This window comes from Diabrotica undecimpunctata, chromosome 1 (assembly GCF_040954645.1).
Source record: "Diabrotica undecimpunctata isolate CICGRU chromosome 1, icDiaUnde3, whole genome shotgun sequence".
NCBI classification, from domain to species: domain Eukaryota; kingdom Metazoa; phylum Arthropoda; class Insecta; order Coleoptera; family Chrysomelidae; genus Diabrotica; species Diabrotica undecimpunctata.
Genome location: NC_092803.1, coordinates 94,246,820 through 94,272,045, shown reverse-complemented (window position 1 = coordinate 94,272,045; position 25,226 = coordinate 94,246,820). Strand labels below are relative to the sequence as shown.

At 33.0% G+C, this 25,226-nt stretch overlaps 1 protein-coding gene across 3 annotated transcripts in view; it reads left to right on the top strand.

The window, feature by feature from the left end:
• Positions 1 to 25,226, top strand: part of LOC140451567 (WD repeat-containing protein 46) — a 341,290-nt gene that overhangs the window by 252,753 nt on the left and 63,311 nt on the right. For all 3 annotated transcript variants that reach the window (XR_011952086.1, XM_072545418.1, XM_072545416.1), the window contains exon 7: positions 23,351 to 23,446. Coding sequence is in view for 2 of the 3 variants with exons in the window: in XM_072545418.1 (XP_072401519.1) it covers positions 23,351 to 23,446 (96 nt within the window). In the remaining variant the exon portion in view is untranslated. The remainder of the gene's footprint in view (positions 1 to 23,350; positions 23,447 to 25,226) is intronic.

Genomic DNA, 25,226 nt, shown 5'->3' with positions numbered 1-25,226 from the left:
TAATAAAAGAAAGTTTTTGTAAAAAATTAAATATGTCCATGATTCCTACTAACCTACTAACCTAGCCATTAGTGGTATAAATCAAACAGTATCAAATATTACCAAAAAATGTCAAATTACAGTATGTTCCAGGGTTAATAATTTTAGTATTTCATCCATATTTTATGCTGTGTCAGCTATTTCAAATCAAATTCCTTCAAACAGTTTTGTTATTAAAAACTTTAATATCCAATGCAATATTCAATTATCCGATCCTTTGTTTAATGAATCTGGTAGCATTGATGCTATTATTGGTGCCCACCTATTTTGGGACCTCCTTTGTGATGGAAAAATCAACCTAGGAAAAGGTTTGCCAAGTTTACAAAACACTAAATTGGGTTGGATAGTAAACGGAGCTGTCCCCTATGAGACAATGCGTGCATTGTGCCATTTCACTAGAACTATGCCGAAGATGAGCGGTTAAAACTATTTTGGGAAATAAGGAACTTAATGTTTTGTGTAAACAATTCATTAAGGAATATCAAGAACTAGGGCATATGGTTAAAGTTAACCCCACTGTTAGCTTACATCCTTCTAGAACATCATATTTTTTACCCCACCATGGAGTCCTAAAAGAAACCAGTCTTACCACAAAACTAAGAGTAGTTTATGATGGTTCATGCCCCACTACATGTGGATGGTCTCTTAATGACCTACAGTACACAGGGCCAAAAATCCAAAATGATATTTTTGACATCCTCGTTAGATTTTGGCAGTACACATATGTGGTGTCTGCAGACGTTTCAAAAAATGTATCGACAAGTAATTGTATATGAAGAGAATAGACCACTACAACAAATTGTCTGGAGAGACAATCCAACAGATAATATTGATGTGTATCAATTAACTACTGTAACCTATGGCCAAAAATCAGCTCCATTCTTGACAATGAGGTGCATGCGTCAGTTAACCTTTGAACATGAATCTCAGTTTCCTTTAGCTGCAAAATCCATATTAGAAGACTTTTATGTAAATGATCTGTTTCTGTTGAAAGGATCAAATAATTTACAAGAGTTACAAATGAGATGTAATGATATTTTTAAAATTTTAGAGTCTGGAAAATTTATTTTGAGAAAATGGATTTCCAATAATCCTGAAACCATCCTTAACATTAATTGTAATGATATTTCCAACAATGTTATTAATATAGGATATTCTGATAGTTTTAAAACTCTTGGAATCCAATGGATGAGTCAACAAGATATTCTTTGCTTCAAAATTTCTCTTACTGAAAATTCCAATCATTTATTTACTAAACGCCAAGTATTATCTATCATTTATAAAATTTATGATCCTTTAGGTCATAGTTAATTTGTACACACTACCATGTCAGTAATTTGCATTGACATGACCACAGCTTCTATTGTCATTAATCAGACAACAATATTGGCCTATTTCTGGCAAGGTATTAGTAAAGCAAATTGTAAGACAATGTGTTAAATGTTTTCGTGTGAAACCTCCTCACAATTGTGTAAAAATTGGACCTTTACCCAATGAACGCATTATTCCTGCCTATCCTTTTGAAAATGTAGGACTTGATTATGCAAGTCCATTTCCACTGAAAGAAAAAAAGGGTCGTGGAAGTAAAATTTTAAAATGTTATGTTTGTGTATATGTTTGTTTTGTAACAAAAGCTGTACACTTGGAATTACTCACTCGTATGACTGAATGTTTTCTTGCATGTTTTAAGAGATTTTTATCACGAAGAGGAATTCCTACCAATGTTTACTCTGACAATGGTTCAATCTTTAGAGCCCCTAGTAAAGAGTTGAGGTCTATCAAAACCTTTTTATATGAAAACCAAAATAAAATTAATGATTTTGCTTTAACAAAAAATATAATTTGGCATTTTTCCATATCTTATAGCCCAAATTTTGGGGGTTTATGAGAATCAGCAGTGAAACAAATGAAGTTTCATATGAAAAGAACGCTTAAAAATATAAATTTGACTTATATGAGGAATTTCTCACCTTTTGAATGTATTTTAAAGGCGAGACCATTGTTTGCCAAATCAGAAGATCCATCTGACTTGGAACCGATAACTCCTTCACACTTTTTGACATTACGTCCTTTAGTATCCATTCCTGGACCAAATCTCTTATCTATCCCAGTGAATCGACTAAGCAGATTCCAACATGTTCAACAGCTGCATCAGAGATTTTGGAACCGCTTTTCCAAAGAATATATCAGCCAGCTACACCAATCCTATAAATGGCACCACAGTTCTACCAACAACACTGTACCCAGATCCTTAGTTATTATCCGTGATACCAATCTACCTCCATGCAGATAGATTATGGGAAGAATAATTAAATTATTTCCTGGTAAAGATGGAGAAAATCGAGTAGCTGAAATCAAAATTTCCAATGGACTCATCACCAGATCTACACGGCATTTGTTTCCACCGCCAATAGATTAATAGTGTCGCAGTGTTTTATCTCGGGACTAAGTTTTTTTTTGCTTTCATATTTACTTTTTTCCTACTATATTTTGAAGCATACTTCAACGCCGGGAGTATCTTAGGACATTTTCAGAAAATTAGTTTAGTGCGGCAACATAGAGCCTGTCACATGTCTGTGCGTTTTATGTTCAAAATCACACAATCTGACGGGATCAAGTCGGCAATTGACAATTTTGACATTAATCAAGTAATATCCAAGAAGACGCCACGTTTTCTAATATTCACAAATTCACATGTTGTAATAATTAGTTTGTACAAAAAATTAATAAATAATTCTATTTACTCACATAAAAGATAATTTACAGTCCACATCATTAATTAATATTATCTGCCATAAGATAATCCAACACTATGGGATCTAGCCTTTCATCCATTTCACCCAGTAGCTATGTCATGGATGATGTTGTCAGTGATTGTATCAATAATTGCACTTTTTTCATTCCTTTTATTAAAAGATATGTATATGATGTAGTTTTGGCACTTCCGCAAAATTCATGAAACAGTCAACATTTTCAACAATCATAATAAATATATACAGTTTACAGTTGAGGAAGAGGTAGATAATTCTCTACCATTCCTCGACATGAGAATTGTAAGAACTACAAACAATGTGTTGAAAACCAGATGGTTCAGAAAACCCGTGTGTAGTAATATATTTATAAGCTTTACTCACATGATCCAAACAAGATGAAAATGAATCTTATAACAGGATTAAAAGAACGTGTTTTAAGGCTTTCTCATCCAGATTATCTACAAGAAGATCTTCAATTGTTAAAAAATATTTTAATTGCTAACTCTTATCCTCCAGATATGCTACATAGGATGCTTTTTTCTAATATTGTTAATATAAATAACTTAACACCATTTTTTTCTAAATCTCAGAACATTGTATCCAACAATCAGAACATCTATTAGCATTCACTACCTTTTATACCATCATTAACCCCTAAATTAATACAAACACTAAAGGTTATTGACAATATAAAAATAGCAACAAAGAACATCAAAACTATTTCATCTTTATATTCCAAAACTAAGTATCCTATAGACAAATTAGATAAAACAAATTAATGTAGTATACAGCATTAGTTGTACTCAGGGTGAAGCTGAGTATGTTGGTGAGACTGGAGGAAATCTGTCAAATCGCATTATTTCCCAGAAAAATGATTGTAGAATTAAAAAACCATATTGTGCTTTAAAAAACCATATTTTGATAACATTAAAATTTTGTGTAGTGAAATTAATAAATTCAAAAGAACTTTAGAAATGGTTTGTGTTTTGTATAAAACTTAATGAGGTCGCTGGTTAAATGATAATCGATAAATAATAATAACGAACAAATGAAGTAATTTGTTTGTAAGTAAATTAGCGAAAAATAGCAAATGTTCGTAAATAGATATGTAAAATAAAATGCAATTCAAATAACAATTGGCAGATTTAATATCTTATTGTCAATTCTATATGAAATTCACTTACCTTTTGTCTGTGGTTGGGCCTCGCTCGGAGTCTAAGGTCTAAGGGTAAAAAATGGGATGCACACCCGATGCTGGTTTGCTTGGTTCTGTCCACGATGAGAGGTTGTTGTAAAGTGGCCGATCATACGAAACAAAATATGTATGTACGCGAATCCATTGGGGTGGTTCTTCTGTTCTTAGGACCTCCGTGAATAGCCGTAAATTAAGCTTAAAGTGGCATTTTAAATTTTCTACACAAAGAATGGGTACGTTTCCTTAAGGACTCTGACGTGTTTGGGTTGATAAATATTTCCCAAAAACATGTTGTTTTCAGACAAGTGAATTCTCAGAACTTGACAATAATTAATCAGCCAATTTGAGTTCGAGAATTTAAAGGATGAACTAGAGCCATATTATACTTAGCTAATATACTATGATTGAATAAAAGATTTAAAACTAAATAAGGTCATATTCTGAATATTAAAAATAAAATATTTAAATCAGTCTTGATACTTTTCCAAACATTCTCCGCCCCAAAACGAATGTTTTTAAAAACTACAATGATAAGGACAAAAAACAAACACTTAACTATTACTATAATAACAATAGAAATGAAGAGAAATATAGTTGTTAACAAATAGGTAGTGGACAGATCTTGACCACCGGACGTTGTAGGATGCCATCTGTAGCTGTCCTCAGACTAACAACGCGTACAATACCGTCGGTGCCGTAATGCAACTCAATGATTCTGGCCAATTGCCAGCGAAGAGGAGGCTGTTGTTCATTTTTTATGAGGACTAGAGAACCTTTAATGAGAGATGGGGTTGGACTATGCCATTTAGATCGCTCTTGAAGAGAATGAATATAATCTTTAGACCATCTTTTCCAAAAGTCCCCTCTTATCCTTTGGATTAACTGCCAACGATTCAGACGGTTAATCTTTAAAGCGCTTAGATCTGGATCGGGAATTGAATCCACTAAGGGTTCAAAAACTAAAAAATGACCAGGAGTCAGTGCCTGCAAGTCATTAGGGTCAGAGCTTGCTGCACACAAAGGACGGGAGTTAAGAACTGCCTCGATGTGAGTCATAAGAGTATAGAACTCTTCATAAGTCAAAATTTGTGTACCCAAAACACGATACATATGGTTCTTGAATGATTTGACCCCAGCCTCGGCTAACCCATTAAAATGAGGGGCACCGGGTGGATTAAAATCCCAGGTAATAGAAAGAGTCTCAGCAGCAGATTGAGCTAGTTTAATGATTTCGTTGCTGGCTCCCTTAAAATTGGTACCTTGATCACTCCTAATGGTTAGGCACTTACCGCGTCGAGATACAAATCTACGAAAGGCAGCCAAAAAGGACTCAGAACTAAGATTTGAAGTTACTTCCAGATGAATGGCCTTTGTACTCGTACACACGAATACACAAACATATCCTTTATATGTTTTTGCACCTCTATGTTTGGACATTAATAACGAGAATGGTCCTGCAAAATCCACACAAACAGACAGGAAAGCACGTAACGGAGTAACTCGGACAGTTGGCAAGTTTGCCATAAAGGGGTTGTAAGATTTAGGTCGGCATCTAAAACAACGAATGCACTTCGTCAAACAGCGATGAATGGCACTTTTCGGAGACAGAATCCAAAAACGTTGAAGCAATAAATAATGCATAGCCTTTAAACCAGGGTGCAGATGCGTTTGATGAGGCCATTCGATGATTAAATCGGTGAGACGATGAGTTTTGGGTAATAGCAATGGATGTTTTACATCAAAAGACAACCGAGACTTTTGTAATCGACCTCCTACTCTCAAAAGACCATATTCATCAATAAAGGGTGCGAGTTTACGAAAAGGTTTGGGTAACAGCGAATTTTGTTGAATTTTGAGGAAAATATCCGAAAAAACGTCAGCTTGTACGTGCTTAACAATGTATCGTAACGCAGATTCCATCTCTAAATGACTGTTCAGGGAATCGAAAGATGCAGCATTGTTTTTTCTTTGAAGTTTAGCCACGAATTTTAAGACGTAAACCATGACTTTCTGAATTTTTATCAGGGATGAAAATTTTGAAAGTAAAGTAGAGATGATATTATCCGAAATGACCGGTATCAATGATAATACAGTGGGCAATTTTTCTTCTAACATTTCCGTGGAGTGGGAGGAGTGAAAATTAACTTGAGAGGGCCAACACTCCCTTGACTTCGAAAGAAAATCCGGACCACGCCACCAGAGTGAAAATTGTAGTAGTTGTGCCGGTGTCAAACCACGACTACCACAATCAGCAGGGTTTTGGTTAGATGGCACATAATGCCAAGAAGAACATGGTATAAGTTCTTGTATGTGTCTTACTCGATTGGCAATAAAGGTTTTCCATTTATGCGGAGAAGAATTAACCCAAGTAAGAGCAATCGTGGAATCCGACCAAACATGAATATCGGAAAAAGAAAAGATATGCTTAAACGACTCTTTAATGAAGGCGACTAGATCCGCCAGCAATACAGCTGCCAACAGTTCCAATCTTGCAATAGATTGTGTCTTCAGAGGAGAAACTCGACATTTAGCACACACAAGTACAGTTTCAAATTTATCAGAAGTACTAAATCGGAAATATACAACGCTGGCGTATCCTAACTCTGAAGCATCGCAGAATCCATGAATCTCAACTTTAGAAGATTTATTAAAGCCGAAGTGTCTAGGGATTTGAATGTTTGCAAGGTCAGGTAACTCGGTTTTAAACTGATGCCATACCTGTTGTATTTGTTCAGGTGGTTCATCATCCGAAAATACATTGGATTGCCACAACTGTTGTAGCAGACGTTTGGCCCTTAAAAGACACGGGGAGATGAAACCAAGAGGATCAAAGATACGACTAATTTCCGAAAGAATAGCCCGCTTTGTACAAGTTTTGTCAAGGGGACAGTAAGAATAAGAAAAGACGTCAGTCGACGGGTCCCATTTCAGGCCTAGCACCTTAATAACGGAAGGTTCCTCTTTATCAAACGAACAAGATGTCAGAATATCGGAGCCAAAATCTTGGAGTAGACTGGGATGGTTGCTGGCCCATTTGCCTAGCTCAAAACCCCCGAGCTTTAAAAGTTGAATGAGCTCTAACTGTAGAGAGCGGGTAGATGACAGAGAATCACTTCCTAATAGACCGTCGTCAATATAAAAATGTCGCGTTAAAGCTTGTGAAGCATTAGGGAAACGAGACTCTGCCGACTCAGCTAACTCTTGTAAGGTTTTTAATGCGAGATAAGGTGAAGAAGAAACACCGTACCTAACAGTACGTAAAAAGTATTCTTGGAGAGGTTTAGAAGAATCCGACCTCCAGAGAATTCTTTGATAATTCCAAAATTCTCTGTTTACGTTAATTTGTCGATACATTTGCTTTATATCGCACGTGAAGCAGTAACGAAAATATCGAAAATTAAGTAAAAGCGAAGAGATGTCCTTTTGAAGCTTAGGACCTGTATATAAAGTATCATTGAGAGACACACCTCGAACGTCACGTAGACTGGCGTCGAAGACAACACGAATTTTGGAAACAAGAGACGAATTAACAAGTTGTTTTTTGAAAACTGCGTGATGAGCAAAATAATACGAGATAGGCGATTTAAAATCGGATTCAGGAACCGGGACCATATGTTGGGAAGTAATATATTCATTCATAAACTCAATATATTTTTCTTTGAGATCCGGAATTTTCTTAAAACGATTCTCTAACATGCAAAAACGACGATATGCTTGAGAATAAGTATCGCAAAGACAGGATTGGGTTGTCGAAACGGTAGAGGAACAGAAAATCTGCCTGTTGACTCTCGGAAAGTAAATGCCTTATAAATATTTTCACAAACTTGATCGTCATGGGACAAAATGACAGGTTTAGATATATTTTCGACTTCCCAAAACCTTTGTAAAAGACTATCTATGTTTGTATCCATAGACGTATGTAAAGCGGTAAAATTACAATTTGAAAGATCCGTAGAGACTCGCCCTTGTAGCACATAACCGAAAATGGTTTCTAAAGCGACAGGTTGGTTTGGTTCGCCAAGAATTCGACCAGACTTTAAAAAGAGAGGAACTAATTCAGCACCTATCAGCATGTCTATCGGACCGGGTTGATAGAATGTGTGATCTGCTAATTTCAGATCACGTATATGAATAAGATCGTGAGGATTGATAAATACCTTAGGTTGATTTGAACACACCTTTTTCACAATGATTGCGTCCAACGAGAAGATCGGGCCGTCACGATCACACGGTTTAATATGACAGAACGTGGTACCCTGAGTGGTACACGTCGACATTCCGTTTAGACCTTCCACTGGGATTGATAAATTATTACGGGAAAGACCTAAGCGCCGAAAACAATTATCTGAAATAAAATTAGCCATCGAGCCTGTATCCAGTAGGATACGAACTTTCTGAAAATTACCGTAGACATCTTTAATGTGTATCAAACATGTTGATAATAATACAGACGAGAATGTTAAACGTGATTGTGTGGAAAGGTTAGCGTTTATTAGAGACGTCGGCGCAAAACTAGACGTTGAGGTTTGAGGCGTCTCTAATGTAGGGTTGTGATTCTCATTAGAAGTTGGAATTTGAGGAGGCGGTTGACTGAATAAACAAGATTCGTTGGAACTTGGGTAGAAATGAAGAACAGTGTGATGTCGTGATTGTCAAACCCTACATGTTCCCGAAGAATTACAGTTCACGACGGGATGAGATGTACCCAAACAGTTGAAGCATAAATTATGGCGTTTAACTAACGAGATACGTTCTTGCGTCGTTTTAGCGAGAAAGGATGAACATCTATATAAAGGGTGAACATAGAACACAAGACACATTTACCCCCTTGATAAGTTACGTTCGTTCGATTGGTGGCACTGACGAAACTAGATGTAAACGGTTTTTTATTAGAATGATGAGCAAATGATCGCGAGTGAGACTGGGTAGAAAGGGTTAATGAATTAAACTGAACAGATTCCAAAGCTATACATTGTCTTTCTAGAAATGAAATCAATTGCCTGTAAGTGGGAATGTCACAGCTTCGACTGTTTTCTAATTCAAAATCTGTACGAGTTTTATTGTCCAATTTGTTCGACAACATATTGAATAATAAGAAATCCCATTGCTCAACCGGGAAATCAAGAACACGTAAAGCAGCAACATTTTCCGTGAAAGTATTTAAGAGATTTCTTAAATTAGAAGAAGTGGAATTTTTAATAACCGAAGCGTTGAAAATATCGTTATAATATTGGGTAGCAAGAATTCGTTTATTCTGATACCTTTTCCCTAGAATCTCATAAGCAATCTGATAATTTGCATCGGTCAGGGGAATGCCTTTAATAAGAGCCAAAGGTTCTTGACTAATAGACGTAATAAGAAACCGGAATTTTTCCACATCGGACAAATCGTGATTGTGATGAATTAAACTGTTAAATAGGTCAAAGAAACTAGGCCAATCTCGAAAATTGCCTGAAAATGTGGGTATATTAAGCTTTGGAAGTCTAACTGAAGGCCTTGAAGATTGTGCATTGGAATGTGAGGAGATATTCGAAGAAGAAGACGAATCCCTAATTAAAAAATCACTCTTGATGGATTTTACTCCGTAGTATGCCTGATCGGCGGCCACCCTAAACTTATCTTGCTCTGAAAATTCCTCATCGGTTATTGATCCGATGATTAGATTGTGAGCTGTATGGAATTCTTGGTAAATAGCATCGATTTCCTCTGCCCTGGCTAAGAATAACGATTTGACAGTGTCATCCCTTGAGGTTTGAATACCTGCCTCATGGGCTTCCCTCAATCTAGAATACGCTGTTTGACGCGCCAAGTTGGCTTTGTTTATTTTGCTGGACATTGTAAGATAAAAGAAACGAAAAAGAGGACAATGCAAACAAAATTAAGCAAATCGAACACTAAAGAAATGCCTTAGATTGAAAGAAGAGAAATTCTCTTCTTGGTTTCAGACAAAATTCTGAACAAACAAGTGAAGTATCGATAAAAAGCTAACTAACGAAAGGTATAGCGACAAAAGAAATCAAAAGAACTGTGTTTAAATTATTATGCAAGACGTAGAGAATAAGTTGGAAAGAGTGATAAAAGTAGAATAAAAATAATTCATAAAATCAACACAAAAAAAATGTAAAAATGTAATACAACGTTAATAAATCATAAAAGTGATATATATGAATAATTAATATATGTAATATAAGTCAAAATGTGTAATATAAAAGTACCTATTGATATTATAAATTATAAAAGTCGAAATAAATTTAAAAATTGTTACGTAAATATGACCAAATTTAATTATGTAAATTAAGTCTAAAAATAATGCCGAAGGACCGAATAGAAAAAAAAAACAATTAATTAAATGAAACAAAATGAATTGAAGTTATAATTATTTATCATCCGGCCGAAGTAACCAAATGTTTTGTATAAAACTTAATGAGGTCGCTGGTTAAATGATAATCGATAAATAATAATAACGAACAAATGAAGTAATTTGTATACTACTATACTTATACTATACTTAAGAAATTAATTTGGCCGCAAAAGTAACAATAATCATCTGTCTTGGGACTCTCTCCGATATACCGTGTTTTTGTATTAATCTAGTCATTCTTTGGACTTTTTTAACCATTAACATTCGATTTTATAGTATTTAGGAGTTTATTTTCAGTTATAGTAGTGTCAACAGCGCTAACTAAACCTCTTTTTTTCTGTCAAATAATTAGGTATAAATGCAATTAAATTATTTTTTTCAAAAAAAGATTCTTCTACCAGCCTATTTGCAACAAGTCCCGAATCTACCTCGATTTTATTTCTATTCCTGCGAACACTAACAATTTCAGTTATATTTTTATCGTAATCTGCGAGAGAACTTAATTTTTCTCCTATTTTCATAGGATAAAGACGACCTTAATTTAAATCAGCATGTAGAACAAAAATAAAATACGGCCACGTATCAGTATCGCTAAATCGATTTGAAGTATTTAAAACCTGACTTGATTGTTTATATTGTTGAGTTGTAGACGGCAAGTTTTTATTGCCATAATTAACAATAGATTTAATGTTGGAATTATTAATAATAGAATCATCGGAATTCAAAACATTTGGAGTATTATTACAATTATTTACCTCAGAAAAAACAATATCTTCGACGTGAATATTAGGTACTTAACATGTCGTTATCAACTTGATCCTGTAGAGGTGGGTCTTTGCCACCTACACCATTTTTACCCTGGGACATCCCAGGGTTAAGTATTTATCAAAAAAATATATTAAATATTAATACTTACAGTACAAATGCTAAACTAATGACTTAAAATTAACGTAAACCTAATTAAAACCTAAATAAATTCGATTGAATACGAGACACACACACACCGGTCTTCACTATACGAAGGTTCAAACGAAACTGTTTGTACAAGTTCTCCCTCAATATTTCTAATAAAGATATTTTGTTAAAAAAGTCATCAAAATGTATATAAAATAGTTATAACAATTTTAGTTAAATTAAAATAAAGAAAAAATAGAAAACAAAAATGGACAAAACTATGATTAATTTAGAATATATTAAATAAGAATGTAGAATTTATAAAGAATATAATATAGCAATAAATGATAACGAAATACCAAATCTATTATACCAATAGGAATGTTATTAGTACCAGTAAAATATATAACAATATACAGTTAAAAGATAATAATTAGATAAAAATAATTAAAAAGTACATGCAAATACAAAAATATAAAACACTTAAAAAATATAAATTCTATTTCAGCCTAATTTATTGATATTTTCTGTACAAAGATAGGTACTAAGCTGAAATTAATAAGGAAATTTTAAAAACGCAATATTTATTGAACACTTTGGTTTTAAAAATATTTTATGCGTATATTTCTAGTTACAATTAAATAAATATATTTTGATTTTGTTTAAATAATACTTGGAGTGTTTTTGTTTGCTCGATTATACATACTCAAATATAATAAATATTTATTCTTACTGATACTTATTGAGTTTCATAACTTTAAAAGTATTACATATATATAGTACACGAGTACATACTGAACTTATTGAGCTCATTCTTTAAAGGTTCTTTGTGTTGTTCCATAAATTTCTCTTTCTATAAATAATAATGTCTTCCAGAAATTCAAATAGAATTGTTCGTTTGCGTGCATTGAGAAACGTTGACATTTGTAAAATTAAACAAATGGAAAAGCTGGCAGATGAAGTGTTGGTTGATGTTTCATTAATTCCAGGGTTTCTCTTTGCTGCAAAAGATTACGAAGCTATCAATACTAGTTTTAATGATCAACATACTGAATTAATTAATTTAATTGCTGTCGAGGAAGACGTGAATTTGGATACGGAGGAATTAATTAGATTTGAATTTGCTAATAGTATTAATAAAATAGCTTCTCTTTATTTTAAACATAATTCATTATTAAACAATACTACTAGTGGAACTCAAAATGTGTCCGCTGATCCACATATTAGATCAAAAACTAATGTAAATCTTCCGAAACTAAATTTAAGTATATTTGCGGGCGAGATTACCGATTTCCCCACATTTATAGATTTGTATAATGCTCTTGTACATAATAATTTCAATCTTTCTAATATAGAAAAGTTTAGTTATCTTCTGCAATCACTTAAGGGAGTACCTTACAATTTAGTTAAAAGCATTAAGCTTCAATATTCTAATTATATAATTGCTTACAACACCTTAATTGATCGCTTTGAAGGTAAACGAGACTTTTCTAGAGCATTATGGAAAAATATACAAAATGCCAGTGTGGTTAAAACTGATGATCCTATCTCACTTAGAAAATTATTAGATATTTTCAATGAAAACTTAGGCTCTCTAGAAAAATTACTTTTTTCTTCCTCTCAATGGGACTTCATTCTAATGAACTTACTGATGGACAAATTGGATGTAGAAACAGTTAGAGCTTTTGAATTACACTTTGCTTCAAAAAATGTACCTTCCTATGAGGAAGTTTATAAGTTCGCATTGCAGCGTTGCACTTCATTGGAGTCGTATAAAAGACAAGTCAGCAAAAATGTTAAATCTATTAATTCCGATACGTCTAATAACGTAAGGTATTCATCTCGTCAAACTTCTACATTTTTGACTAGTTCTGTCAAAAATAAGTGTCTATTTTGTGGTTCGGATCATGCTTTATTTAAATGCAATCAATTTCTTGCTGAATCACCTCAAAAACGTTTTGACTTTGCTAAACAGAATAAATGTTGTATAAACTGCTTGTCTAAAACTCATGTTACGATCAAATGCCTTTCATCCAAAAGATGTACACATTGTAATAAAAAACATCATACTGCTCTTCATTTGGATAATCTCAATACGAATGATCATTCTTCTTCTTCTTCTCACAACGAGGTTGCTAGTTCATCTAACGATCCTATGCTTTCTATATCCGCCTTATCAAATACTTTGACAAATAATGTCTTGCTAGCTACAGCTACAATCTATGTTCTCGATCGTTTTGGTAAAGCCTTGGAAGTTAGAGCCTTGTTAGACAGTGCGTCTCAAGCTAACTTCAGTAGTAAAGAATGTGCAGACAAATTAAGTCTTCCTAAATTTAATGCGGCTTTATCGATACAAGGTCTTGATATAATGTGCACCCCAGCCAAATCAGTCGTAAAATTGAACATTTCTTCGTCTTATGACATAAACTTTCATTGCGAGATAGATGCAATAATTCTTCCTCAAATCTGTCCAAACATGCCAACTGTTCCAATTTCTTTAGACAACTTGCCGTATCTTCAACATTTCAGGTTGGCTGATAAAATGGCAAATATTCCAGGTAAAGTTGATGTTCTATTAGGAGCAAATATTTTTCCTTACATCTTAACAGGAGGAAGTATTAAAACCAGTAATGATCAGCTTTCAGCTCTTGAAACAAATTTCGGTTGTTTTGATGGGAAATATTCCACCTACAAATATAACAAATATTCATTCCTTTTTTACGTCATTTTCCGCTAATGATTATGAGCAATTAGATGCGACATTAAAACAATTCTGGGCCATTGAGAAAGTACCCGAAGTTAAATCTTATTCTCCGGAAGACTCGTTCTGTGAAAAGCTGTATACTCATACCACTTATAGAAATTCCGCTGGCAGATTTGTAGTAAAGCTGCCTTTCAAAAACGAAATACCTTCTTTTGGCGACACTAAACGTTTAGCCTTACAAAGATTTAGTTCTTTAGAGCGCAGATATGCCAAAAATGAATCACTTAAGATTCAATATTCAAGCTTTATCAAAAGTTTCATAGATAATCATTATTTAAATCTTGTTCAGCCAAGTATGGCAATAAATAATGCTTATTATCTACCACACCATTGTATTTACAAGGAGTCTAGTACTACTCCATTGCGCGTTGTGTTTGATGCTTCCGCAAACGCCCCTAACTTTCCGTCTTTAAACGATGCGTTATATTTAGGTCCAAAATTACAAAATGATCTTGTAAATTTATTGCTTAAATTCAGGTTTCATAAATATGTCTTTACTGCAGATATTAAATCCATGTTTACTCAGATTCTTATCGCTCCTAAGCAACAAAGATTTCAAAGAATATTTTGGCGTTTTTCGGAACAGGAATCTATTGCTGAATACGAACTTACTCGGGTTACTTTCGGTGTGTCTAGCTCACCATATCTTGCAATTCGTACTCTACAGCAGCTAGCACTCGACGAACCGGACTTACCTGTAGCCTCGTCTATACTCCTAAAAGATACTTACGTAGATGATGTGGTGACAGGAAAGGATTCTTTACAAAATAGTGTTCTTGCTATAGAAGAATTAATATCTTTATTGAAACGTGGTGGATTTGAGTTACGAAAATGGGCAAGTAATGCCCCTCAGTTATTCACTCTCGCTAATATTCCGTTGGATCATATTCTGCAACAGTCTTTTTCATTTCACTTAGATCAATCTTCGTTGAAGGTATTGGGACTTGGATGGAATCCACCATCTGATGATTTCTTTTACAAAATTTTACCTCTTCAAGCTTCCTGTACAAAGCGAAATCTCTTAGCCCAAATAGCTCGCATATTCGATCCTCACGGTATTCTTAATCCTGTCACTTTGATAGTGAAGACTATTATTCAGCGTCTTTGGCTACTTGATTTAGATTGGGATGCAACTCCACCTTTGGAAATTACTTCAAGGTGGGAACAATTTAAAATTGAACTATCTATACTGTCTAAGTTTACTGTACCTCGTCATATTTATTTAAATGGAATTATTTCCTGTGAGCTTCATGGCTTTTGCGACGCTTCTTTACGTGGATCTTCTGCTGTTACATACCTTCGTGTGTGTTATGATACAGGAGTCATCAAAACTTATTTTCTTTTAGCTCGAACAAAGGTATCTCCTACCAGGGTACGAACTATTCCTCGTCTCGAGCTCAATGCAGCAGTAAGTCTTAGTAAATTATTATCTTATATACTGCAGACTCTCACTATACCGTTTAGTAGAATTTACGCATGGTCAGATTCGACTGTTGTTCTTCATTGGATTAATTCACAGCCATATAAATGGAAAACCTTCGTCAGTAACAGAATTTCTTATATTCAAGACAGGATTGCTTCAAAACACTGGCGATATATTCCTTCTTCATTAAATAGTGCGGATCACGGATCCCGTGGACTTTTCCCTGAGGATTTTTTAAATACTCCTGCTTGGTGGATGGGTCCGGAGTTTCTTCGCACTACTGAAGATAACTGGTCATTTTCCTTGACCAATTCTATCGAACATAACTTAGAATTGAAACAGAAAAGTTGTCTTTTGTCTTTTCCATCTGATGAATTTGTCGATAATCTCTGTAATCGATTTTCTTCCTTTTCAAAATTAAAACGTATCTTTTCCTGTGTTCTTAGATTTGTTGGTAACCTAAAATCAGTCAATCAACGAACAGTTGGAAGGCTTTCTATTCAGGAACAAAGTAACGCCACTAATCAACTAATTAGATTAGTGCAACAAAGATATTTGAAGGAAGAAATAGAACAGGTTAAGGGTAATTCTATAAAATTCAAATATTTGAAAAAATTAAATCCCTTCTTTGATTCACATGATCTCCTCAGAGTGGGCGGAAGACTTAGCCAGTCAGAACTAGCATATGACAAGCGATTTCCTCTTCTTTTACCTTCCAAAGGTAATTTTATCAAATTACTTATTTCGGAAATTCATATTGTACATCTACATGCAGGCATTCAAGGTACGCACTTCGCCTTGTCACAAAACTTTTGGATAATTTCATCCAAACGTGTTATTCGTAGTGTTCTTTCAAAATGTCTTTCCTGTTGGAGACTAAAACCTCAAAATTATCAGCCAGCTATGGGGGCTCTTCCCGACCTACGGATATCCAAGGCCAAACCATTTTCTTGCGTTGGCGTCGATTTTGGCGGTTCTTTTCTTATACGAGCCAATAAGCTTAAAAATGCTAAACGAACGAAAGCCTATATTTGCCTATTTGTATGCTTTGCCACTAAGGCTTTGCACTTAGAATTGGTATCTGAACTTAGTACCGAGGCATTTTTAGCCTCATTCAGACGATAGCACGTCGAGGACGTTGCTCTGTTGTCTATTCTGATTGCGGAACAAATTTTGTAGGAGCAAAATCCTATTTAGAAGACATTAAGTCACATTTTGATAAAAACGACGTCATTACATGGCATTTAAATCCTCAGGCAGCTTCCCATTTTGGTGGATTGTTTGAAGCGGGTATAAAAAGCGTAAAACACATGTGTCTAGAGTCATAGGCGAACAGGTTTTAACCTATGAAGAATTCAATACATTACCCATACAAATAGAGGCTGTCTTAAATAGTCGTCCCTTATGTCCTGTCAGTAATGATCCAAATGATTTTTCAGTGTTAACACCTGGACATTTTCTTACACTAGAGCCTTTGAAGATAATTCCCGATCGGGATTACAGTGATGTTCATTTAAATAGGCTAAGTCGTTGGCAATTGCTGCAACGATTACATGCAGACTTTTGGCAAAGATGGAGCAGAGAATATTTACATACTCTTCATCAACGCACGAAGTGGCATAAAAATGAGAGTAATCCTAATATAGGTACACTCGTACTAATACGTAATGAGACCAAGCCTCCCTTACAATGGCAAATGGGTCGAATTAAAACTTTAATTTTCGGTCAAGATGATATTGCTCGCGTAGCTATCGTACAAACCGCGAAAGGTGAACTTAGGCGACCTTTGGTTAAGCTATGCCCTTTGCCTTATATTGACTAAAAATGCAAATATGCATTTTGGTAGGTGGGAATGTTACGTCCCTCCACACATATTCTTTTAATAATAATTTTTATTATTTTATTTTTATATTTAATTCTCTAATTAACGTGTGTGTGTGTGTGTCCTATAATCATGAATTAATACGGACCTGTACAGTCCGCCCCCCTAAAAGTCTTAAGGGAGCAAAGCTACGAGATGACACGCACCTCAGTTTTAGTCTTGTATAAATGAGCGCGCTGAACACTTCAGTATTTTTTTGTGTAAACCTGACGACGCGGCTTTGAGAAGATTCTGTCCCCCCAGTGCACTGTGGAAGAAGAAGAAGTATTAGATCAACATCACAGGTACCGTAATTTGATTGCATACACACACCATATTTATATTAATTGGTAAATTTACATATAACTTATTTTCGCATAAAATTAATACCAGCACCTAAATAAACATTTATGAGCGAGTGTTTCTCTTATAGAATTTACAGTCGTTCAACAATAATAGTCAAAATGATAGATTAACTTTATTAGACAAACCTAAGTTAATCTTCATCTGAGGATGCTATGTCATCTACGGTATTGTCTGGAAGTAAATTCTTTATATGAAATTGACCAATTCGTCTATTTGAATATGAATTCAAATGAATAAATGAAATATATGTACCAACACACCACAAAATCAGTCAAGGAACTAAAGTTATCCAATATATATATATATATATATATATATATATATATATATATATATATATATATATATATATATATATAATTAAGTGTTTAAAAAGAATTAAGTAAAGTAAGGTAAAATATTTAAAGTTGAATCCCTAAAGTAAGACTCAATGATTTCAACAAATATATGGTCAACCAGCAGTTAAATACAAAAATACACCAAGATTGGCTAATATATAAAGAATAGCAATATCTAAATTATTAAATTGTTATCACACAAAAATAGCAAATAACTAGTTAACTGTACACAATGATATCAAAATAGGTGAGGGTTTAAATATGAATGTAACTACAGCAATACAAGTATACCTTAAAATAGTTAATCCAATAAAGAAAGAAAAATTAATACATAAGTTAAAAAGAGCAACAAGAAAGAATCAAAAATAGTAAGTAGTAAGTTATGCAATGAAATGAAGATAACTGTATAAGTTACGGTCTTAACTGAGAATAGGCACCACGTTGGGACCGCCAATGTATCAAAAACAATGGGGAGTGGTGTAACAAAACACAAATAAACTAAAGCTGGCTAGCAGAAGGTGCCGGAGAGTGACTACTTGACACTCAAAAGAGGATTCGGCCAATTTGCATGCCCTACAGAGACCGTAAAGTGGGAATATGAATGACAAGATACTAAAAAAAAATAGAAATAATATAAATGAAAGTGGTAAATTTAGAAGTTGCTCTAAGATATGATTGGGCGCCAGGAAAGTATTAACATATACCTTCCAAGGTATCTTGTAAAGCTATTTGCTGCAAAAAAAAGGAAACAGGTATTAATTAAAATATTTAGTTTTCACCACAAATTTTAATACCTATCAAAATATATACAGTATAATTTTTTTTTATAGCTACCCACCACCAATTATGTACAGTCAACCTAGTTACTTATATACAAAAAAAAATACCCCGGTTATACACAACTGATCCTAGATGATCTGAATTTATAAATAATAAAATATAAGAAAATTTTAATGATTTGTCCTAAAAAGGTAATTTACTGGCCTACTAGAGAGGTAACCCTGTACTTCGGCTTTCAATTAAATATTCGGCTAAAGTAATGAGGACACTATCCTGAAGGGATAAAAAATGATTAAAAGTGGTGAATAAGACTTAATACAAATATATAGTGTTCCACACTCTAAATGAGTTTTTACCAAATTTTTCCCCTGACTTCTGCTTGACTCCCAAAGGTAGGCGGCTCAGAGTGGCTATAAACCAAGCAGGACACTTAAAAAAACCCCAAACTAAAACTTTCTGCTACTTCTTCATAAAAAACTTTAAAATTCCAAAAAAAACCTTTCAAGCCACCTCTGTCCCCTACCTTTGAACTCAAGTGTCTTTCAAGAACGTCGAAGCAGAAGTCCGCAATGGGCACGGGTTTTAAGCTAGCTAAACTATAGTTGCAAACATGGACGCTGGGCGTCGCTGTTCAATACCAACTTAGAATTTAAAAATTTAGAAAATTATTAAGAGGATATGGATTTAAAAATTTTTATTTAAAGTGAATAAAGAATTATTGAAGTGACGGACTTGTTAGAATTAGACTAGGCAGAGTATTAGAGTATGCAGATTGAGACCCCGAACTCGAATGGAACCATATCCCTCTTGATAATGGCTCCAAAATGGGTGCGGAAACGTTGAGTTTTAAATTCTCGATGCGATTCTTCCCGAGAACTTAGTAATTTTCATATATATTATACATTATATATATATATATATATATATATATATATATATATATATATATATATATATATAAACAACACAGTTTATTAGGGTTGCAGTCAGAAAATTAGCCGGGATATTAATGAAACACTCTTTTGACTTTTTGTCTAGCTTTCGGAATGGTTTTATTCCTTTTTCAATACACTGTAATAAGAAAAATATGTAAATATTTATAAAATATCACAATTCTTCAGTGCAACTTACTAGTCGTTGAAATTATTTGTTAAAGTATTGACACACTCAACATTAATAACACAAACAAAATACCTACATTCTAAAATTTTTAAAATTTAGGTACAGATAGTAAAACTTAGTTTGTCACTGGTTTGTTTACTGGTGTGTTTTAACTTTGACACATAGAGAACAAAAAGAAAAAACCCTATGATTAAAAAGTAATTGGTGTACTTAATATTATATTTCTTTTTAAGAAATACTAGAGGCCCATCTTAGGTGATTTTAATTTTTAAACCTATGTTAATGGTATGCAACATGTTATGCATATAAGTGTAATTTATGTAGGTACAGGTAGATATTAATTTTATTTTGGATGTTTTTCCAGTAAGTAACAATAAATATTGCTCAGTTTATCTATGTCTGACTTTTTATTGATGCAAGATATACTAGATTTTATGGACACATTTCCAAGAAAACACGATTTGAATGGTTCTTTTTCTTTGCCAAAATACAGGAATCCTCGAAATTAAATTCATGTTTCAACGTTAATACATGTTCTGTCAATGCACATGCATTTATTTTTTTGGTTTTTATATCGCTACGATGTGAGATCACCCTACTGTGAAAATTAGGAGATGATTCCCCTATGTATATTTTGTTACAGTTGGTACACGGTATAGAATAAACAACATTCGATGACTCCTGTATTGTGAAGGGATCTTTTGTTTTTGTATATAACTTCGATACCGTTTTCACATTTTTGGTTGTAATTTTTAAACCACTAACATTTTTGAAGATGTTCATTAGCTTCGGTGTCAGAACTGGAATGTAGGGTAGGCAACCATAAGTTATTTTAGATAACACTGATGTGTTGTGTGTCAATGTCAATTGTCCGACCTCATTGTTACGAAAATTTTGGTTGTCAGAAAAATGCGAAGGAAAAGGAGAACCGAAATGAGTTTATTTAACAGCCCTATAGGATAGGAGTTCTCTTGTAATATAGATCTCAGCTTTTTTAGTCCCTTGTCTCTGAACTCGATGTGTGAACCTGGGTGCAACTGCATTGTAAATTTTCAAGGATTTTGCAACTTCTGTTGTTATGGATATGGAAGAAGCTAAATCCGACACCAGCTTGTTTGCCTTTTGTTGGAGGATGCACACCGGACTGTTCTTAAGTTTGGTGTAACTTTTTGTGTCATTTAATAAACTATTACTTTTTTCAATGTAATCATTCTTATACATTGCCACTATTACATTTCCCTTGTCACTCCTAACAATATTATCTGGATGTGATTTTAAAAATTGTTTACACTCATTGTATATTGTGTTCAAAAAATGTACATTTTTACTTGTTTTGTGTAAAAAGTTAGTGATAACATTAGTGCTTTGAGATCTCACAATGTCCTTCTCTTGGAGTTCTAGACCAGAAATAAGAAACTCGATATCTGAGAGAAGAGAAGACATTTTGAAATCTCTAGCACTAGGAAATAAGCAAAATTTTGGACGCAAAGACAAAAGTTTTTTGACATTATAAGGAAAAGTGATGTCAGTGGATGATGGAAAAAAACTTTATTGTATTTAATTTTTTGTCTTCTATAGAATTCTTGTAGTAAAGGAGCAGGTAAATGCTGCTCTAATATATTTTTTAATTGATGTAATTTCTTTTCTATGTACGTAATATCATTTATTGTTACTGAAATTTCTAAGTTTAAGACTTTGGTTTTTAACTTTGAATTAAAGTTTTGAATTTTACTACCTAATTTACCTCCTTTATGATCTAACAAGTTATTGATGTTAAAGTTTCCATTCTCTATGTGTCCAGGAAAAAAAAGATTTTTCCTACATTTCAGAAGAATTTTTAAAAATTACAACCAAAAATGTGGAAACGATATCGTGTGAAAAAAGAATAAAACCATTCCGAAAGCTAGACAAAAAGTCAAAAGAGTGTTTCATTAACATCCCGGCCAATTTTCTGACTGCAACCCTAATAAACTGTGTTGTTTGTTTATATCGACCGTCACTAATATCCAGTAATTCTTATATATATATATATATATATATATATATATATATATATATATATATATATATATATACATATATATATATATATATATATATATATATATATATATATATATATATATATATATATAAAAGTAAAAAGTAATGGCATGTCTGGCAAAACAGAAAACCAAAAGGATAAATCTATCCTTATCTATCTATAGGATAAATATTATCCTTTTCCATTTGTTTTAAACGTTTCAACGTTTGGCATTCCTTTCCCCAGGTAGCTGTAGCTTCCTCCGTGGTTGGTGTTAGTTGTTGCCCTGGAAACCATCAGGGTCTTCTAACTCTAATGCCACAAATTGGTTGCATTGTTCCTGTATTGATCCTTTCCCAAGTTAATATGCTCCTTTTCTAACTTGGCTGCACCGTACTGAAGACGACCAATAGTCAGAAATACGTATATACGGTTGCCTTCCATCGATATACCATTTTTGGTTTTCTGTTTTGCGAGACATGCCATTACTTTTTACTTTTATTATTCACTCGCATTATCCTTTTCCATATATATATATATATATATATATATATATATATATATATATATATATATATATATATATATATATATAATAATTTACATAATAAAATTAATTTATTTTTTCAGGTTTATAATAATTATTATTTTATATATTAACTTATTAAATTAGAAAATATATTTTTATTTGCAAATAACGTATAATTTGAAAAAATGTTTATAATTTTCAAAAAAATTCCTAGGGTCGCCTAGTGCTAATGGACCGATTTCAATTTTTCGAAGTGCCTTTGAAACTTGGGCCTTTCTTTATATGCAAAAAATATGTAGACTATTTAAAATGCTTATATTTGGCCCAGCCTAATTTTTCAAATTTGCAGGTCCTGTATTGCAAAATTAAAGAGTCGAAAATATTTAAAGGAAAGATCACTTTCCTTTAAATTTTTTGCACTTTTTTCCCAATTAATTCTATTTTTTAAACAGTAAAATTTAAATTTTTTGTTTCTAGCTAGTCAAATATTATGTAAAATTAAAAAACAACACTTATACATTGTATAAAGGTTTTTGTACGAGATTTATATCTTGAGTTGTAGGCGAAAATTTGGGCGCAAAAATAAAAAATTTGTTATTTTTTTCAGATTTTGGTAAATCAAAAATTAAGCAAAAGGTTTGCTATTGGCACATATTGTCTTTATTAATACAAGATACATCCTGAAGTGTTTCTAGTAATTATCTAATAAATCTAGTGGTTCTTCGCTGCTCTACAAGAAAGTCTTTATGCCTGGAACTTTCATAACATTATATCTTAAATTTTTTATTACACATACTTGAAATGGTTGTTATTTATGCGCGCTCTGCAATATATACGCGTGAGTTCGAAAAAGTTTAAACCAAATTAATTTGTACAATATGTAATCTTTATGTGTTTTGTAGATTAAACCAGAATTAATTACGTTAAATCCTACAATTATCTCTGATGTTAATTTGCCAAGCTTGAGAGCTAAAATGGAAGCCAAGAAAAAATTAATAGTAAGTATATTATACCAATTTTATATAACCACGTGTAAGCAATATACATTAGAAACCATTATCTTTTTACCTTACATCTTTCTACTTTAGTTGCCTTATAGGGCACTGTTCTGTGGTTTCTATTTATGCAAGAACTTTAAGAAGATAATTCGTTATATCTGACCTTGTACACCGTTTATATCTTTAGCTACCCTTTATTTTATTATTCTCTCTTCTTACCTCGTTATAAAGCTTGAGTTAAGTTAGGCAAAGTGTCCTCACTCCCAGAATTTAATTTTTTTTTATTTTTTACGTTCTATGTGATTAAAAAAAAAGTCTCGTCGCAATTTTAACCCGCCACCCCTCCCTCCTGCCCCAAAAACGTCAATTTTTCGTTTTTTTTAGATGGGATGCAATAAATTTAAAAGTTTCAAAATATTTATACGCCTACTTGAGGCTCTTACAAAACTTGTAAATTTTTTATAGATCCGTAGGTTGACTGTAAATAACCTAAAAAGTCATTTTTTTTTTTAATTTGTAATCCAATTTTTTTTATTTTGTATATTTCATCAAAAATTATATCTCTGATTTTTTAGATTTTTCCGTATGGTGAGCCATCTTAAAAAATCCGAAAAACTGTTTTTTTGTGTTTTGGGGGATTTTCTCCATTTATAGACTTCAAAATAGATCAAATCATGTTTTTTTTTATAGGATATATATTAAATTACATGATGTATTTAGGACATTCAAAAATTGGGCGAAACTCCTTTAAACCCCCAAAAACAATGTTTTTCACGATTTTTAAGAGTTTTGATGGGGTAATCATATTTTTTTAGATCGACACAACCTGAATCAATTTTCTCATATTTTTACCTTTTATGTGATTCAAAAATAAGACTCAGCGCAATTTTTCCTAACACTGCATTTTTCGTGTATTTTTTTTTAATTTGTGTATTTTTCAAAAACTATATCTCCGATTTTTTCAAATTTTTCCGCATGAGGCACCATCCTAAAATCCTAAAAACTGTTTTTTTTTTGTTGAAAGATTTGATACATTTTGAACTCTTATAAAATGGAAACTCACCTAAAACTACTAAAATTAGTTTTTAGGACTTTGGAGATAGCGCACCTTAATAAAAAATCTAATAAGTGTTGTTTGCCATACCAGGCAAACAATACTTATTGATGTGACGATAAGTAACATCAATAATTTGCGTGTTAAATACAACGAAAAGATCTCCAAATATAGAGATCTAGAAATACAAATCAGGAGACAATGGAGAATGGAAAGTACCCAGACAGTACCTATTATTCTATCTACTACTGGTATTATTCCCAAAAACCTCCTAGCGAACATAAAGCAGCAGGGTCTAAATGAACTTTATAGGGCCATGCAGAAAGCTGTACTCATCGCGACGTCCAGAGGTGTACGAAAATTTTTGGGAGATACTCCAGCAAACCAAGTCACGTAGGGCTCGATAACATGGAAAGAGTCGAGACTGGCTGAATGACGAAAGTCTATGTCACAAAAAAAAAGCTCAATCCTTTTGATAACGTAGGTATCTGGGATGAGTGAATTTTCCACTTAGAGGAAATGTGAGCCGTATGGCTAAATCTGAAATTATGTCACTAACTCCAACAAATCCTATATATCCTTGCCATACATTAATGGATTTTCTGAACAAATGCCAAAAATGTTTGCAAAGTATAATATTAATGTTGGACATAAATCATCAAAAACATCTGAAAAATATTCTTCAAAATTTAAACCTATATATATATATATATATATATATATATA